This window comes from Silurus meridionalis, chromosome 11 (genome assembly GCF_014805685.1).
Source record: "Silurus meridionalis isolate SWU-2019-XX chromosome 11, ASM1480568v1, whole genome shotgun sequence".
Lineage (NCBI taxonomy): Eukaryota > Metazoa > Chordata > Actinopteri > Siluriformes > Siluridae > Silurus > Silurus meridionalis.
The window spans coordinates 5,722,501-5,742,623 of record NC_060894.1 but is presented as its reverse complement, the minus strand read 5'-3'; the positions used below and the strand labels follow the sequence as shown (position 1 = coordinate 5,742,623).

Below are 20,123 nucleotides of genomic sequence, written 5' to 3'. Positions count from 1 at the left end.
ATGCTAGTTCAGTATCTCTATAGAGCATGTGGTCATCATAAGTGTTTTTAAATGAAATGAAGATGCAAATCATCTTCAATCTGCTACAGTTTAAGAGTAATTCCGATTTTGGAAATCCCGCATTTAATACAGCAATTTTATTTTTTTCAATAAATAGAGTAATAAACACCAAAATATAAATAAATAATAAAAAACTGATTAAGGGTTCATTAGTTTATGAAAGGAAAAAGAAAATTGACGCTTAAATGAGAGATTTACCTCTGAAACAAGACATTATCAGCCCTCATTTGTGTAAACAATAAATAAATAAATTGACCATGCATAACTTTATGTAAACCGATCATGCATAACATTGACCTCCTGCCTTGTGTTGTGTTGGTCTCCCTTTTTGCTGTTAAACAGTCCTGACCTGTGGAGCATTAACTGCATTAACTTCTTCAGCATTTTGAGCTACAGTAGCTCGTCTGTTGGATCGGACCACACGGGCCAGACTTCGTTCCCCACGTGCATCAGCGTCGGCCGCCCACGACCCTGTCGCTGGGTCTCCACTGTTCCTTTCTTGGATCACTTTTGATAGATACTGACCACTGCAGACCGGGAACAACCAACAAGATCTGCAGTTTTGGAGATGCTCTGACCCAGTCGTCTAGACTTCACAATTTGGCCCTCATCAAACTCGCTCAAATCGCTACGTTCACCCATTTTTCCTGCTTCTAACACATCAAGTTTGAGGACAGAATGTTCACTTGCTGCCAAATATATCCCACACACTAACAGGTGCCATGAGGAAGAGATAATCAGTGTTATTCACTTCACTGATTATAATATTATAATATCATAATGTTATGCCTGATTGGTGTACATACACACTCTTTTTTTTAAAACAGATTCCTAATGTTTTATTTTCTATGTAATAATAATAGTATTATTATTAAATGCATGGAAAGATGAAAGGATTATAATTATAGTATTGTGTAATATACTGCTTTTCATTTTATTGGTTGCAAAATGTATAAAAAATGAAAAAAACAACAAAACGACGAACAGACAAGCTCTACCTTCCGATCTGCAGCTTACTCAAATGGTGTTACTTCCACGTAAATCTATCTGTGAGTTGGTTTTCTTTTTCAGCCACAGTTTCACCTGCAAAAGGCTCACCACAATCTGACTTAGCTGTGTGTGATCTTTTGTGTTAACAACCCCCCTCTCTCTCTCTCTCTCTCTCTCTCTCTCTCTCTCTCTCTCTCTCTCTCTCTCTCTCTCTCTCTCTCTCTCTCTCTGTGTGTGTGTCCTCTCACACAGGGAGAAGTACTTATTCAAGAACCGCACTACAGAAGTCCCACCGAACTCCTACTACCGATCTCTGTACCCCAAAATCATTCAGGACATCGAGGTGAGGAATGCAGTCTTAGACACTTTCACACCTTTAGGTCTAGTGTGAGAAATGTGGTGGTGAGATGTGAACACAATGTCAAGAAACGCAAGCCTTAGTGCCGGTCCCAAGCCCGGATAAATGGGGAGGGTTGCGTTAGGAAGGGCATCCAGCGTAAAAACGTGCCAAATCAAACATGCGGATGGTCCGCTGTGGCGACCCCTAATGGGAGAAGCCGAAAGTTTAGTTTTTAGTTTTTAATGTTATTTATAATGCATTTTTAATTGGTGAATTTTAACTTATTAATTGAATTTAAATTAATCAGTCATTGTATCAGTTTTGGTTTTTATTTTTTATATAATACTGAGACACAGTTATCAGTGCTGGGGGGGGATTCACCTCTTATGTGTTTTGTTACAAATTAATAAATTTTGAGCTTGTCCTTTAGGAAAATCTTGTGGGTTAATAAAAAAAAGAAAAAAATTACTAAATTAAATAATATTCATGGCACGTGTCATTTTCAGTCACGACACGGAGTGTGTGGCTGTGCAGAAGTATAAATAACATTTTAAGCATTAAAAAAGATGTCCTTGCTTCAGCTTTATTTTTTTTTAAGGAAAACTTCCAAAGCAGTTGCTGATATAAAATTGCTGCAAATTAAATGTAGTAATTATTTTGAATCATTACCTATTCCCAGACCATTGAGGCAAACTGGCGCTGTGGACGGCACAACCTTCAGAGGATCCAATGCAGGTCTGAGAACAGTAAAGGAGTCTACTGCCTCCAGTACGACGACGACAAGATCATCAGCGGCCTCAGAGACAACTCCATCAAGGCACGTTCCAGAAGCCTGCCTCTTAATTCTAATCCCACCAGCTCTAGTTTGTTTTCTGCTGATGCTATTTGCAGCCATTCAGCTGCTGATGGTCCAGAGATCCAGAGTAGAATATCTATCTATAGAATATCTAGAGAGAGAATATATAGAGTATCTATCTATAGAATATCTATCTAACATATCTAGGTATTGTGTAACTTTTTTTTTTGCATTCATTAGCTGTTTAATGCTAGCCAAGTAATCAGCTGATTTTTATAGTAGTAAACTTCAAAAACACTTCAGTTTTGAGCTGAGGTGATATTGGCAGGATTTTATTTAATTGTTTACATAACAGGAATATATAGATATACAGGTAAACAGAGGTAGACAGTGAAAGGTACAACAGTGTGTTTATATTCGGTTCACCTGCAGATGTTCATGTAAACCGAGAAATGTTTGATGGGGAATGAAAGGTTGATTTTAAAGTAAGTGTGTGTGTGTTCAGATTTGGGATAAGCAGTCTTTGGAGTGTTTGAAGATTCTGACGGGACACACAGGGTCAGTGCTATGTCTGCAGTACGACGAGCGAGTCATCGTTACCGGTTCCTCAGACTCCACTGTTAGGTATGTTTTGTCCTCTTGTCTCACTATCACCCATCGTTTATTTCCTCTTCTCTGTCCTTCTGTTTCACTTCTGTCCTTTTCTCACCTGTTCTTTTTTTTTTTCTTCTTTTCACTTCACCTTCCTGCTCAGCTGCAGTGTAGTATAAGCGGCATATGCAGTATTAATTTTGCCTCGTCTCTCTGACACACAGGGTATGGGACGTGAACTCGGGTGAGGTGCTGAACACTCTGATCCACCACAACGAGGCCGTGCTGCATCTGCGCTTCTGTAACGGCCTGATGGTGACCTGCTCCAAAGACCGCTCCATCGCCGTGTGGGACATGGCTTCGCCGACTGACATCAGCCTGCGCCGTGTGCTCGTGGGTCACAGGGCCGCCGTCAACGTGGTCGACTTCGACGACAAGTACATCGTCTCAGCCTCTGGGGACCGTACCATTAAGGTGCGCACCACGTTCATCTCTTCACATTCATAATCGGTTCCATCTGGTGTAGTTCACTGTTTTAAAATATGATTTTGGAACCGTTAAAAACGTGTTTTTATTTCATGTGCAAAAAAAGGTTCCAGGAATAATATTCCTGAAATGCAGAGGCTTGCCTTCTTAACAGGAAATGACCATCACCGAGTCACGCCTCCTTCTTTAAAGCCTTTACAAAGACCACACCCTGTTTATTTTTTTATGGATTTTTATTTTTTTTAAACAGTAACTGAATATAACAGAAGCCACACCTTCTACAATAGCACTGCCACAGAAGCCATGCTTCTTTTATTGGGAAATTTTATTGGGATATGATTGGCACAAAGAAAGTTTTAAGAATGACGGAAAGGAAACAGAACGCATTTAAACATGGGCACCACTCTGACTTCCTGTTCCAGAGGAAAAATGACTTAACATACAGAATCAAATTGTAGCTTCTGAAGCCATTTGCAAAAAATGTATGTTATAATTATAAAACAGCTGGATACATCTATTCTATTATTTAGGACTATTTCTTATTTCTGAAACAGCTCCACTGTGGGTTTTTTTTTTTTTTTTTTTGCGCATAAGAACAGATTCACATCCAGCAGAGGGCACTGTCCCGCACATGAATTTATGATCCTGAGTTCACTGAGACTATCCAAGAGTTCACTTCTGCCAGACTGTGGCGTATCGGTTCGCCTCTACTGGAAACCCTCTCCGTCTTCTGCCCTCATGTCTCCCAGACTCTGGATTTGTTAGCCAGTCGGGATTCCAGGAACGCACGTCCCTGGGAAACCCGCCAAATCATCTTGTGTAGGGAAAAAAAAACACTGCACTTCCATCCTCTGAAAACATTCCGCAAATAATGAGGCAGGGCAGGTTGTGTGTGTGTGTGTGTGTGTGTATGTGCATGTTTCACATGGTCCACCATTGCACAAGTCATATAGTGCAGCATCTTGTAACTGTTGATTTAATTAATATTGTGGATCAACGAAGGTCAATAGAGGGTTCGACTTTCTGTCTCTGTAGGTGTGGAGCACGAGTACCTGCGAGTTTGTACGCACTCTGAACGGCCACAAGCGAGGAATTGCCTGCCTTCAGTACAGAGACCGACTCGTGGTTAGCGGCTCATCGGACAACACCATCAGGTGTGTGTATGTGTGTGGGATGGAAAATGCGTTTATCTGCCTGTCCATCTTCTCCCTGTCAATTTGTGTGTAATGAAATCATGCCGGGTTGAAAAGCACTGGCTGTGCTCACTCAGAAGTCAATTTAATATCCTCCCCTCCCTCCATTTTTATTTTTTTATTTAATTTTTTTTTTTTTTTCCGGGTCTTCAGGCTATGGGATATCGAGTGTGGCGCCTGTTTGCGAGTTTTGGAAGGGCACGAGGAGCTGGTGCGCTGCATTCGCTTTGACAACAAGAGGATCGTCAGTGGTGCTTATGACGGGTGAGAATCAGCCAGAGAACAATGGGTCCAGACCAATATCACAACTCGATATTTAAACGACTCACACTTCTCTTAAACCTGTATTTTATTTATTAATTTTTTAGTATTTGCTCATAAGGATTAATTTTTCCTTTGCGTCTGAACATTTTCTCTCGTAATACACTTTAAAATACATTTTATCCTTATGAATGCTAGTTAACCAGGTGGTGAGTCTATAAAAAGCTGGTAAAACAATGGGAGAATTGAGAATCAGGACGTAACATGTTCTTTGAAATCCTTGAAATTCTCAGAAAATACAAAATGTTTATACATACACACACTTTCTTAGAATACACCAGTTATTTTTTGTATTCAAAATAAACAATTTTGCATAATTCTGCATGATCAGAATTACATTTACTGTATCATTTAAATCAAGTTCACTTTTTTTGTTTCATTAACAACAAAATTATGAAAAAGTCATTCCCATTTTTCCAATATGGCCACCTTCCATAACCTTCCAGAGTCCAACTATCCCAAATTTGAGTTTGTTTATTTATGCAATGTTTTAGGGTTTTTTTTTTGCGTTGTTTTATTGTTTCTTTTCCGCATCGGCACATCTGTGTGACATTACTGGATGTACTGGATGTGATTTTAGGCTTCGTATTTGAGTCAAGTTTATTTCTTGTGTTTTTTTTTTTTTTGTCTTGTCAAATGCTCGAGACGCATTGACATGCTTGTGGTAAAGCTCAGGTAAATTGCTAACACATTGCAAGAGACAAGTTCTACGAGCAACAGCTATCAAGCCGACAGACAAATATGATTTTAAAAGAATGATTCAAGTACAATAAAGAATGCATTAGGCATCTGTTATGTGTTTGCTATGTTGGGGTTGTAGATACAAGGATGACATGAAATTTGGCAGATAGACAATATATAGTAAAAACTGTGTTTTATCTGGTGATTTATTTTATTTATATATATATATATATATATATCTCTCTCTCTCATCAATTGGCGGTGTACTCAAAAATGTAAAAAAATTAGCAGTTCTTCAGACAATTTTGAATAAAATGCTTGCTTGGTTAAATATATTTCAAATTCATAAATCAAATTCATACAATACACTTATTACATAGATTAAATTAAATAATCAAATAAATTGGCACAAATTAAATTGATTAAATAAACTTAAATAACATGGATAATACGTGTGTGTGTGACGTTTAAATATTTCATTTTCTAAAGATATGATCTACTTAACTGTTGTAATTATTTCAGCAGACTTTAACAAATACCTTCATTCCTTCCATCCTTTATTCATTCACTCCCTCGATATGCAGAATTGTCAGGATTTTCTCCTTTTAAGAGAAATTCTTTAAACTATACATAATAGCCACTTCCTGGTTAATATAAACTGTTCCCAAGACTTGAGACGGGCACTCCACCCCCCCCCCCTCCTGCCGGTTGATCCTGTACTCTCCACCGTTACAACCATCCGTGTGAAAACATAGCAAAAGTTTCGCTTAGTGTCCTGGTGATTTATGTCATTAAAAATATAATTACCTTAAAACATTTACAAGGATATTTGGTCTTCATGCTCTATGTTGAGTTTGATGGCACTAATAATAAACATACATTTGCAGAAAGTATCCATATTTGTGCATGCCCATGTTGGAGTATTAAAAACTTGAATTTTTCTTTTATTTTAAGGTACATTTTGAACAGAGAAAAATGTGTGATTAAGTTGTGAAGTTAACTCATGACAATTATGTGATTAAATATTTTAATCAATTGACAGCCCTAATAAAAAAGTGTGTGTATACATTTATTAGAATTTTATTTAATGAAATAATGAATAAAACAGTTTTATCCTGGGATGCATTATTTATATTATTTTTTAACTTTTGTTTTTCTCCAGAAAAATTAAGGTATGGGACCTGCAGGCTGCCTTGGATCCACGGGCTCCAGCCAGCACCCTGTGTCTGCGAACACTGGTGGTGAGTCACCTGAGGACATGGACGCACACTCGTACACTCGTACACACATACACACACACACACACACACACACATTATCTCATACGTGTCCTATCTTAATCAAGTAAGGAACTCCTCCTCATCATCAAAGTGTAAAACATAGCTATTTAGAACTTAGCTGTGTGTGTGTGTGTGTTTGTATATGAAGGAGCACTCGGGCCGTGTGTTCCGGTTGCAGTTTGACGAGTTCCAGATCATCAGCAGTTCCCATGACGACACCATTCTCATCTGGGACTTCTTGAATGTGTCAAGTAACGGACAAATGGAAGGGCGGTCGCCATCGCGCACATATACGTACATATCCAGATAGCAGGTAATGAACAACGCACAAATACACACTGTGCCCTCAGCTGTCTGATACTAATAGAGATGAATAGACTCCTGCCCTACCACATTACTTACCTGTGTGTGTGTGTGTGTGTGTGTGTGTGTGTGTGTGTGTGTGTTGCAACAGGGTGGCCCTGGAAACGCGGAGTATGTGAGTGTGTGTGCGCGGGACTGTCCTGATGACCGAGTCTCTGTGGTTGTGTGCCAGGATCAGAGGTCGAGGAACGCCACCCCTGTCCTCCCCTCATCCTCCTCTCTATCCCAACCTTCACCCCCCTTTTTTTTTTTATTTAATTTTTTTTTTTTTATTTGAGCCCCTCTTGAACACAAACACACACCCATACACACTCACACGTGCGGAAACACACAAATGCACAACGAGCTCCCTTTCTGCTGAGGAGGAGATTGAGATGCCGTTAAGGACGAGCTTTTAACTCCGCTCAGATATCCGGCCTGACCGCTGCCCTAGCCCCGCCTCCGGGCCCAAGGACTATTTATCTCTTGGTATTTTTATTTCTCATGTTTTTGTGGAAAAAAAAAAAACAAGAAAAAATGAAAAACGGAAAATGGAAGTGAATCTTCTGTGAGGACTGTGGGTTTTTTCTTTTTTTTTTTTCCTTTTTTTTGCATGAATGAATGATGGGACTGTAAAAGACAGTCAAGCCCTATTTTCCTCTATTGCTTTTTTTATTGTAATTTTCCCTTCTTTTTTTATTTGGGAGATCATCTTTTTTTGTTTTTGCTTCCTTTGTGATGTACTAATCCCTGTAGTTTTCTTCTTTTTTTGAATTCCTCTCCAGTCTGTTCCCCTTCCACGTCCTTTTCTTAGCTCTAGCTTTATCTCTCTTCCTCTCTTTCTTATTCCGTCTTGGTCCCTTTCGCTGTCTGCTCGTCTAGGTTCCGAATGACCCCTAACTGATCGCGGTTTAGTTGTAAACAGAAATGTCTTGTCTAAAATGGTGTTGTATATTGAAAAGATTTTTTAAAGGAAAAAAACATTATTATTATTATTAATAAGAATAAAGTACTTGACTGTGAAGGAGTGTTAACAAACTGGCAATGTTGGCTTTTTTTTTTGTTTGTGTATTTGCATGCATGAATGTGATGGTTCTATCTAAACACTATAGTCCATTTTTTAAATTAAATTAAACTAAAAGCAGTTAATAATGTTCACTATGCTCTGACTCCTGCATTACAATATCTGGTCGATTGTAGGTTCTTCTACCAGTGATTTGTTTTTTCTTTAGAAACAATAGAAAGAAAAACGTTTCATTTGTACGTTCCTGCTCCAGTCTTCAGTGATCTCTTCTTTATTTAAAAAAAAAAAAACAGAACAAAATCAAAAAATGGTTATTGATGTTCTTTACACATCTTTATCTGCTATCAGAAACCTATTCACTATTTTCTGAGACTGAATGTAGGCCAGTTGGGAAGATGGTTTTTGGCTGGGGTTTATTTTTTTTCTTTTTTATGTTGCCTGTGTTTGCTGGTACAGAGTTCATTAGTATCAATTCCTGTCTTCCACCTCCTCCATCCACCTCTTCTCCTGCTCTGACCACACCACCAACCAGAAAAGATATTATGCGTCTTGAGCAGCCGTTGAAAGAAACCGACTGGAGCTCTGGTTTGGCTGGAGAACAGAGCTAAATTCTGGTCCAGAAAAGTTGCAAAGAGGAGCCAGATCCGTTGTGGGGCAGTAATACCATTCATTGTTTTCTGTAAAAGGAGGTAAAATCATCAATAAGATTTCATTCGAACATAATTACAGATATCCAGACACTTTTAAACATTGCAAAGCCCAGCTGTAAATTTGCCAGATGCTTAAAGCTGTATCTAATGATGCTTTAACCTGTCAAAAGAAATATGTATTTATTAGCTGATTGTTACATCAATGTGTATGATGATGACAATTGATCTGATAGCGAAGTAATATGTGAGCTGATGGTGGGATTTTAAAGAGCAGTGTAAGTGGTGTGTGAGTGTGTGAGTAAGAATCGGTTTTGCAAAGAAAGGATCAAAATTGAGAGCACAGACAGAACGATGCTGCCCAATATGACCGGAATGCAGTGAGAAAACCAATCCTTAGACTACTCGCTCACACACACACACACACACTCACTCCCACTCTGTCTCGGACACTATTTCATGCTCAGATTAAATCCAGTCCTGTAATCAAAAGCTTTTCTCACTGATGTGTGTAATTGAATTGAAGAATAATCTAATATATGTCTTGGTAATGTGTTTTTGTACACCTGCAGATGTTTCATCTGATTTATTTTATATAATGCTTTCTCCCTTAAAGCTATAGTACATCATTTTTTTGTGTGAATGGGTTTTTAAAGACTTACTGCATATAGATTTATCTTGATTGCTTGAAAAATCGATACACAGACATCGAAAATATATTTATATTTCTGAGGTTTTTAAGCAGATGATCTCCAATGACGGTGGTCAAGATCCTGACTGCTGCACCAAAGCAGATGATGAAAAGACCTAATTCCTTGTATAGTGACCAGATGGAGAAAAAGCTTTCAAATAGCTGCTGATGTGAAAGGATGTGAAGTAACTTGTAAACTTACTCCTGCATTTGTTTGTTCCAGATGTTCATTTATTAGTTCTTTCTTGAGGAATATTTCTTGTTTGCATTAAACACATAACGGCTGATTTTTAATCTGGTCGGTGATGTTTGTGCAGATTTAAATGCAAAACAGTTACCAGATTTTGTGATTCTGCAGAGGTGACGGTCATGATGTTTTGATATCGTTTGCTGAGGAGATGCAAGAAACTTCACAGTAAATGGGGAAAGAATACAGAACCTGAAGTGAGTTGAGTCTGCAAATCTTAGTCTAATGATACAATATGGTGTATATAGTAGAAACATAAAAATGCTTCGTGTCCAAGAGAAAAGGTGTCGTAACAATCTCTGATTCTCTACATCGCTATGTCCCGATGCCCCCTCAGACCACCAAGCAACCGGATCCTTCAACATCTAGAGGATTATTTACAAGTGTTAATCCTCAAGTCTCTCCTGCACCACACACCAATTTATTTATAAAGGACTTGCTCGACTTTTAGTGTTTGAAGGCCTAAAGTCAAGATTTGAACTGCTATCCACATGTTACAAACACACTTTCCCAATGGTTGTAATTGCTAAACCACCAGGTCAGGAAGGAAAAAGGTGCTCTGAGTCACATCTTTGGTCATGTTCTACAACGAGGTTGCAGCGGATCATTATCCTAAGTAAATGCTTTAAACAAGAAACACTAACAGGTTAGGGTTGTGCCTGTGTGGGTAAGCATTTGCCTTGAATTGTCAGATCCGATTCAGTTGGCTAGTCCTGGTTTGTGCAATGGTAATGCTTTTGGTTTAAGTCTCAGGCAGTCAGACATGGAAGGGTTTGAGTGTGCATGTTTATATCATTGTTATTTAGTGTGAACTGTAGTGTGTGTATAGATAGATAGATAGATATAAATAAAAAACAGGCCAGGGTAATCTAACCCCTCCTTTAATCTCTCTCCAAGACCCAGATGGGCCCTACTGGCTTACATTCTCTTCACCAGTTTTAGTGTCACACCAGGGTCCAGCATCTTCAGCATGCCTTCTGGTGATCTCAGTCCTTTGCAGTATACACCACAGAGGGACACACCCTTAGACATCTAAGCCACCAATACCTTCTGACCATTCTCTTCGATTTTAGACAATTTATCATTATCTAGTTAACAGCAACTGAATAAACTAAATGTATTTTTAAGAAAGCATTGAACCCTGATGATCATTGGAAGAGCACCATTCTCTGAGCCACAAGGGTCTTCTGACAACTGGCTTTAAAAAAAAAAAAAGGTGTTTCTAACATTTGCACACAATAACGTATTCATGAAGAGAATCCTCCCTTATGATTAGATTTGAACCAGGATCATCAGAGTGATAAACCACATCGCTAGCGCACTGAGCCTACCGGGGAAATACTTGTTTTGTCATTTGTCATGTAGTTTATCAGCATACAGTACAAAGTGTGTTTCTAAAGGAAAACTCATTAGACTTCATTAGCCTTTATCCATGACTATAAGAATAACACATCATATCACCTGTTCACTGCCCTCAGGTGAATCCAGTGCTCTTACAGGGTCAGGATTGATCATTGCTCTTTAGAATGAATATATTAAAGTCAAAGCAACTTGTGTGTGGCTTTCTGGAAATGTTTTGGAAATTTCTGGTTCCTTTTTAACCATCTTGGTAGATATTTTACTAAACATACACTATATGGTCAAATGTTTGTTGATAGATGTTTATAAGATGCGTATGTGCTTTTTGAACATCCCATTCCACACTTAGTCCTCATTTGTTCTTCTAATATCTTCCACTCTTCTGGGAATATCCTCCACTCTTCCACTAGATTTTGGAGTGTCCTTGTGGAGATTTGTGGTCATTTAGCCACAAGGGCGGTAACAAAGTCAGGTACTGATGTAGAGTGAGGAAGCCTGGGGTGCAGTTCACATTTTATTTCATATCTAAGGGTTGAGGTCAGAGATTGATTGCAGGCCACTTAAGATCTTCCACTCCCTCCCATGTAAAGCATATCTTCATGGAGCTGTCTTTGTGCACAGGGGTATTGTCATGCTGGAACAGGCTTGGATCTCCTATTTCAAATGAAGGAAAACTTTCATGCCTTATTTCACAGTCTAATTCTGACCTTGGGTTAGCATCTCCAGGGTAATTGGACAAGGCTCTGCATCAACCATTAGCTGAAAACAAAAGAGCAGGTTCTGACTGATTAAATAAATGCCAAAAGTTGTGTCCAAATGGGAAAATGTTTATTACCAGTGAATAAATTTAAGAAACGTCACTTGGGTGACATATCTCTATGATTTTATATAGGTGAGATCTTTTGGAACGCTGGCCACACTCTCATCATAAGCCTCAGTCTTGTGGGTTAACAGGACCCAGGATAAATGAACTGCAGCCTCTTTGGTGGAAAAATGGAGCTTCTGATTATTCAGATTATACAGATATTTACTATTGACTATCTAAAACATTTATTATTCACATCCAGAAAGTATTCACACCGCTTCACTTTTTTCACATTTTGCTATGTTACAGCATTATTCCAAAATGAATTAAATGAATTTTTTCCTCAAAATTCTACAAACAATACCTCATAATGACAATGTGAAAGAAGTTTATTTAAAATCCTTGCAAATGTATTAAAATCACATATACATAAGTATTCACAGCCTTTGTCATGACACTCAAAATTGAGCTCAGGTGCATCCTGTTTCCACTGATCATTCTTGAGATGTTTCTACAACTTGATTGGAGTCCACCTGTGTTAAATTCAGTTGATTGGACATGATTTGGAAAGACACACAACTGTCTATATAAGATCCTACAGTTAACAGTGCATGACAGAGCAAAAACCAAGCTATTAAGTCCAAGGAATTGCCTGTAGACCTCCAAGACAGGATTGTGTCGAGGCACAGATCTGGGGAAGGGTACAGAAAAATTTCTGCAGCATTGAAGATCCCAATAAGCACAGTGACCTCCATCATCCATAAATAGAAGAAGTTTCAAACCACTAGGAGTCTTCCTAGAGTGGGCCGCACGGTCTAACTGAGCCATCTGGGGAGAGGAGCCTTAGTCAGGATGACCAAGAACCCGATGGTCACTCTAAAAGAGCTCCAACGTTTCTTTGTGGAAAGAGAAAAACCTTCCAGAAGAACAACCAACTCTGCAGCACTCAACTAATCAGGCCTGTATGGTAGAAAGGCCAGATGGAAGACACTTCTCAGTAAGAGGCACATGGCAGCCTGTCTGGAGTTTGCCAAAAGGCACCTGAAAGACTCTCAGCCCATGAGAAGTAAAGATTGAACTCTTTGGTCTTATTGCCAAGTATCATGTCTGGAGGAAACCAGGCACCACTGATCACCTTTCTAATACCATACCTACAGTAAAGCATGGTGGTGGCAGCATCATGCTGTGGGGATATTTTTCAGCGGCAGGAAATAAAAAACTAGTCAGGATCAAGGAAAATACGAATGCAGCAATGTACAGAGACATCCTTGAAGACAACCTGCTCCAGATCGCTCTGGACCTCAGACTAGGGTGACGGTTTAACTTCCAACAGGGCAACGACCTTAATCACACAGCCAAGATAACAAAGAAGTGGCAACGGGACAGTTCTGTGAATGTCCTTGAGTGGCCCAGCCAGACCCCAGACTTGAACCCGAGATCTGAAAATGGTTGTACACCGACGCTTCCTATCCAATCTGATGGAGCTTGAGAGGTTCTGCAAAGAAGTATGGGAGAAACTTCCCAAAAATAGGTGTGCCAAGCTTGTAACATCAAACTCAAAAACACTTGAGGTTGTAATTGGCGCCAAAGGTGCTTCAATTTTTTAAGATTTCAAACAAACTTCTTTCATGTTGTCACTATGGGGTATTGTTTGTAGAATTTTGAGGATACGCACTTGATCCATTTTGGAATAAGGCCAAAACAACAAAATGTGAAAAAGTGAAGCGCTGTGAATACTTTCCGGATGCATTGTATTTTTGCTGCTTTAATCTTTCACAGAAAAAAGTTTACGTTACATACTGAAGCTTTAATGACTGACAACCGTTGTTCTCAATAAGGGTAAAAATTTGAATGTGTTCTTGTCTTTAAAGCCCACTTTTAGACTTTATCACTCCCTATTTTATAATTAGAACGATGATAAAAAGAAAACAGAGTGGAATGTATAAAAGGGCTGATAAAAAAATCCTTGTCATAGATAAATATGATGAGTGCACTCGATATGACAGAGAGAATCTTAGGAATGTCTGAATTAGGGGTGTAATGGTATGCCGTGATAAGGATATCTGAAAGAGATTTACTGTTAGTTATCTTTTGTTTTTATGTTTTTTCGAACAGTGTGACGTAGGTGAGGTTGACAGGAAATGCTATTTGCATGACACGTTAAGAAAAAAGATTTACTGGAAAGCTGCAGCATTTAAATGATGATTCAGTGTCATGTTTTTTCAGAGATGATGCACAAAATGATGAATAATACAACAGTGACTACCTCAGGAAAATAAATATATTTTAATAGCATATTCTATGAAAATACTTCATCTTTCATTTTTAGCCCCAGTAACAGTGGGACAAAAAAAAAAACTGTACATTGAATTATATTCTCTCCATTGAACATATAGATCCAGGGTGGTACCCGTGTCAGCTTTATTAAGTCATACACGTTTAGAATGCTACTTGGAAGTAGGGTGGGCGATATGAAATGATATTGTTGTTATTACATCAAGATACACCTATTAAAATTTGAAAACTTTATATTTTTATTTTTGCTTTATATCACAGGGCTGCAGACGTCCAGATTTCAATTTGCAAATGTTTTAACAGGTTCTCTCACATTAGCTCAGATGAGAAACAGAAATGAGTTAACTAATTTCTATAGTTAACTAATTTCTGTTATCAAAATGAATAGGAGGTGTTTATAGAAGATTTATGGAAGAAAACTAGGGTGTTCAGAGATTTGTCAAATTCAGATTCAGGCTCTAAAATATCCAAAATTGTAATCATTGGTTTATTTTGTGGTATAAAACACTTTAGGTTGGACTCTTAATGGTAAATGCAACAACTTTGGGGTAGTAACAGCAACTTAGTTAACAAAGTTAACATAGTCATTTCTATGAGAAAAAAATTCCAACACATTTGTTATTATTTTCTTATAACATATTGTCCACCCTTTTTCTCCTCTGGTTATTTCACAAGTTTGGAATAAGCGAGGGTTACTTAAAGAAATCAGTCCACGAAAATACTGATAATTGTTAGTGTTTAATTCCAATTCCAAAATCGTTGGTACGCTGTTTAAAATGTAAATAAAACAGAATGCAATGAATTGCAAATATCATAAACCCATATTTTATTCATAATGGAACATTAAAAACCTACCAAATATGTAGATTGAGGAAATGTAGCTGCAGAAGCATTTTCCAAATAATTAGGTTAATTGTCAACAGGTTAGTAACATGATAGGATAAAAACAAATATCTTAGAAAGGCAGAGTCTCTCAGAAGTAAAGATGGGCAGAGGTTCACCATTGTTTGAAAAAACTGCATCTACATAAAGTGGAACAATGTCTAAATAATTATCATCAATATAAAATTGTGAAGAGTTTGAATATCTAATCATCCACAGTACATAATTATAAAAAGATTCTGAGGATTGAAAGAGAAATCTCTATATGTAAGGGACAAGGACACATCAATCTGAAGATGGCACTTTATTTAAAAAAGCTATGATTCTCTAATGGAAATCACTGCATGGGCTCAGAGACACCTTCAGAAATAATTTTCTTTAAACAGTTTGCAGTGTCATCCACAAATGCAGGTTAAAGCTCTAGCATGCAAAGAAGAAGTCATATGTAAACATTAGACAGAAATGCCACAGTCTTCTCTAGATCAAAGTTTATTTAAAATAGACTGAGGCAAAGGGAAATTATTTTTGGACACTGCATCCTCTGGACTAAAGAGGAGAGGGACCATCCAGCTTATTATTAGTGCTCAGTTCAAAAGCCTGCAGCATGGTTTACGTAGGTGCATCACTAAATCTAGAATGGGCAGATATATATATATATAGGTATACATATGCCTCCATCCTGACTTGCAACATCTTTTTCAGAGAAAGGCCTTGCAAATTTCAGCCAGACAATGCTAACTGACATACTGCACTGTCCGTGTTCTGAACTGGCCTGCCTGCCTGCAGTCCAGACCCTTTCATTAATTTAAAACATTTGGCACATTATGAAATGAAACATTTGACAAAGAATTATCAGGACTGTTGAGCAACTACCATCCTGTATCAGACACAAATGTGATGACAACCCTCTCCCAAAACTCCAGAAACTGGTCTTTGTTCCCAAACATATTACACAGTGGTAAGCATGGATTTGTCTCAACTTTTTTGAGACCTGTTGTAGCTATCAAGTTGAAATTTTCCTTAAAATTGTACATTTCCTCAGTTTAAATATTTGATATGTTTCTATGTTCTATTGTTAATAAAATAAAATTCATGAGATTTGCAAATCACTGCATTCTGTTTTTATTTACATTTTACACAGTGTCACAACTTGTCTGGAATAGGGTTATATAATGAGTTAGTCTTAGGTACCACACTGCAGTTCTGGCTCTGAGTTTATATAGCCAACTGTGGATGATGGAAGGTCTGAATATTTCCATACTGTCAGGTTCGCATACCTTTAAAAATGGGCAAAGTTTCCCAAATATAATCTCTGTAATATAGTCTAATACTTTTGCTAGCTTTGTTCGGGTTGTCTAAGGGGTTGATAACAGAGGAACAAATATGCATATTATTTAGAATGCACTGCTTCTGAGGCCCATAATCTTTTAGAAGTTTTAGGATAAACCCTTTATTATTTTCTTTGCACTTCATTTAAACTGGTTCTTGAAATACTTCTTATAACTATTATTTCCAGATCCAGTTTCTTTGTCACCACCTTTAGAGAGATTGCTCTAACAGATTACAGCATTTGTCTCTAATTCTTGAGTATTGCTGTGCATTCAGCTGTTTTGCAACTTTCTCTGGAGACAAGCATCTGGCAAACAACGCAACGTAAATGTCAAATCCCAAATGTTGTTTGGCAGCGGGGGTATGTTGCCACATTGCCACTTCTGATGGCTGAAGCTTTTAGTAGGTTTTTTAATGAATTGCATTGCGCTGTGGTAGCATACTTTGACTTAAAAGCCTTAATACTGAAGAAATAATTACTTGCAAAAGATGTTTGTGAACCTTTTGGGTTTATAATAATAATAATTATACCTCTTTAGTTGCAGACCACAAGAGCACCCCCTGCCGAAACCGGAATTATTGTCTATCACCAAAAGATATTAGGAAAATAAAATATTTACTGGGTCCACTAGTGGTTAAAAGCCCCCTAAGCAGCTGATTATTTGTGGATAAAGCTCTCATTACTAACAACAGGCAAGTTACCATCTGATCAACTTATTAACTGAGGACTCAAATTCTAGTTAAACAAGTCCAAGTCTTTTAGCAAATAATTCTGACTTCATGTCTAGGATTCAAGTGTTACATTAGAAGACAAAAAATTCTCGATGTCATTCCAATGGTGATTTATAGGCTAACAATCTGCATAAACGATTAGCCAGAATTTCAGGAATGGGATATTCTAAAGGCCCCCCAAAAAAAGAAACTGGTTATAGAGGGGTTATAATTCTCTTGAAACTATATTTGTTAATTTACATGATTCTTGGAAATATGTATACTTATTTCCACACCATGTTCCATTGCAAAAAAATGACCAAACTCCAAAAGAATCTCTAAGGGTTTCCTGGATTGTTAAATTAAGCTCAACTTAGAAATCCTTGTGTCCTTGGGTTTGTCATAGAAAATGTAAGGGACATCCTCAGAAGAACCCTCTTTAAGGTAAATTCTAGAGACCACCAGGGAATTCTAGAGCACATTCAAGGGTCCCTTGTTACAAATTTGGAAATCACAACCCATGATAGTATTAGCCACTATTTAAGGTTTCATCTTTGTAATGTTACATTTGAACTATTTTTACACGGTTGGTCAAATAAAAAGCTGCATGGCTGAAATAAATAGGCTAGATATTATCATACACATTTCAAACAACATGAATAGTAATCATTTTACTCAGACTGCAGAAATCTGGAGACAGCTTACTAAATGTAAGAGTGTATACTCCAGGGTGTCTGTGTGAACTCATTTCAACATGTTTCTGTTAAACCACATTTCGTTCCCATCATGTTTTTTGCTCCAATTCTTGCTCCATTTACATTAGCTACATCTGGCTGCTTTGTGTCATTTCGTCATTTCACATACCTATGCATTTGTCCTATTGATTAACATTTTAAGCAGGATTATTTTAACCCATGAAGGGTCATGTGATTGAAACAATGTACATATAAGCCCTGCACTGTGTTTTGCTATCTGTGAACCTCACAGTCTGTCGAGACTCACTAATTGCAGTGGACACAGGAGAGGCCTTTCTCTAGGCTTGCAGTGCTTCATGTGCCCTTGTCACGAATCATGAGTCACTGAGTTCATTTCCTGGACATGTGCCCATCTGTCTTTGATTACGCTGCATTTGTATTTGGTCTGATATTGACCTCCACCTGGAAGCGAAGCAACCTACACCTGGCTCCTTCAGTAATGATGACTCCTTTCCAAGCATCCTCCACATCAGACATTTTCAAGAAGTGCACAATGGTTTACATGCGTGTTATGATTGTGCATCAGGGCTAACGCTGGTCATTTGCATCCTCCTGTTTCTTTTACTAACGGTGGTGAAACTGCTGTGCTGCAGGTTGGGTTGCTCACCGGGTGGAAAACGTTTCATGAAGTGCACTTCTTGTTGATTCGGGAGAGTCTGCGGCCCTCTGCGAGCTCGGCCCTTTTTGGTGAAGCCAATGTACCAGCCTGTATAACGTGCTGACATCCAGGCAGTGTAGTTGTTCTCCAGAACCATCTCAATGAAGACACACTCAGCATTTGCGCTGTTGGCTTTCTGTTTAGAAAACATACTTTCTTTGATCAGTGCACCACTAATGGTTATGCATTAGCAAACAAATGGGTAAAACTGTGCTAATAATTGTGTCTTTAGGTTAAACACACATTTAAAAAAAAAAAAAAGTCATACTGTTGACATTCATTTACATTAAATGTTGTTGGATGTCCATGAAACAAGTTCCAGTTCACATAGTCCTTCCATCACCCGCCCCACATTTTTCTCTTTATTGAATGCTTGTTATGTCATAGAGAAATTACAAAATAAGTGTCCAGAAAATCTCACAAACCTACAAACACTGTAGATTCTGTCCATAATAAAACAGCGTCTTCTAAACTTTACTTTATCAGATATAACTCGTATTTCTTTCCTTTCCTGACCAATCACAATTAAAAGACTGTGGCGTCAGACAGACTCACCCTGCCCACCAGTTTCCCTCGGCGGTTCATGCACAGGTAGAAGTTGGTCTCTTTGCCCCGAATTCGCACCTGACTCCCAAAGGTGTCAGCCTCCACCACGAGCTGGGCTTGTGAAGAGACACACAAACACACAGACAGGAATATAGACAGGCCAAGGAAGTGCTGCATTTGCTTTTTTGTGTAATCTCTGCCACAGGAAAAAAAAAAAAAGTTTTGTTCTAGGTCGAGACACAGGCAACTCCCTATCTGCAACTATTCATCACAACAGGTCATTTCAGCTAATTGACATTTAAAAAAAAAGTGGGGGGGGTCCGTTACTGGATGCTGCCATCTTGACAAGTTCAGTCCTCACTGGTTAATACCGCCCTCATCTCTGCCTTGGTTCGATTCGGCTGACTGATAAGACTTTAATCCGCCTGGAGCTTTTCTGATGTGTATAAACTGTACTCTAGACGCATGCGATTACACGCATTGTCCTTGGATGACATCAAGGTCAGTAAAGATCAACTCCCCCCTCACATTTCTCTCTCTCTTTCTCTCTCGTTCTAATCTACCAGTCTTTGCCCTTGTGTTTTAAGCAGGTAAGACGAAACAGGCCAAATGGAAATCAATAAACGGGTCGATTAAGGGGACGGTCATCCTCCACCATCCATCTCTCCTTATCAACCCATTTGTCTTTACTGTCTTAAACTTCTGCTCCACTTTGCTCTGCTCGATATATCCACGTCACATTGTGTGTGCATCAAAATGCAAACGCTCTTACCATATTTATCCCCATCTTCTCCAGTGGCGGCGATTTTCCTTCCCAGCACCTGCACGTGTTTTCCACTGGTCCTGCTGTACAGCTGGTACACTCGGTGATGCTTTCTGCTCAGACGGTCTCTCGCTCCTGTCTGTGTCTCCACATGCTCACCGAAATCCACATTATCCACTGCTAGCACCTAGACAAAAAGACACATCATAACGTAATTTCCTTTCACAACCATTGATACAACAGTACATTTTGTATGTTTGTTGTCTGTTTAATATGTAATCATAAGTAAGTATACCTGCAGGAAGCTACATAGTAGCAATGCAGTCTGAAC

General features: G+C 38.4%; 2 protein-coding genes across 3 annotated transcripts in view; one reads left to right on the top strand and one right to left on the bottom strand.

Moving 5' to 3' along the window:
* The window catches only part of fbxw11b (F-box and WD repeat domain containing 11b), an 18,102-nt gene extending 9,984 nt beyond the window's left edge, over nt 1-8,118 (top strand). For both annotated transcript variants that reach the window (XM_046861094.1, XM_046861095.1), the window contains 9 exons: nt 1,303-1,393; nt 2,070-2,207; nt 2,692-2,810; nt 3,002-3,251; nt 4,299-4,417; nt 4,610-4,720; nt 6,621-6,699; nt 6,887-7,051; nt 7,193-8,118. In XM_046861094.1, coding sequence (XP_046717050.1) covers nt 1,303-1,393; nt 2,070-2,207; nt 2,692-2,810; nt 3,002-3,251; nt 4,299-4,417; nt 4,610-4,720; nt 6,621-6,699; nt 6,887-7,048 — 1,069 coding nt within the window. In that variant the 3' untranslated portion in view covers nt 7,049-7,051; nt 7,193-8,118. The remainder of the gene's footprint in view (nt 1-1,302; nt 1,394-2,069; nt 2,208-2,691; nt 2,811-3,001; nt 3,252-4,298; nt 4,418-4,609; nt 4,721-6,620; nt 6,700-6,886; nt 7,052-7,192) is intronic.
* The window catches only part of LOC124393352 (fibroblast growth factor 18-like), a 13,656-nt gene continuing 1,461 nt past the window's right edge, over nt 7,929-20,123 (bottom strand). The window contains exons 2-6 of the mRNA XM_046861096.1: nt 20,088-20,123; nt 19,802-19,979; nt 19,039-19,145; nt 18,433-18,619; nt 7,929-8,781 (exon numbers count right to left, since the gene is read on the bottom strand). The exon at nt 20,088-20,123 is cut by the window's right edge and continues 4 nt beyond it. Coding sequence (XP_046717052.1) covers nt 8,645-8,781; nt 18,433-18,619; nt 19,039-19,145; nt 19,802-19,979; nt 20,088-20,123 — 645 coding nt within the window. The 3' untranslated portion in view covers nt 7,929-8,644. The remainder of the gene's footprint in view (nt 8,782-18,432; nt 18,620-19,038; nt 19,146-19,801; nt 19,980-20,087) is intronic.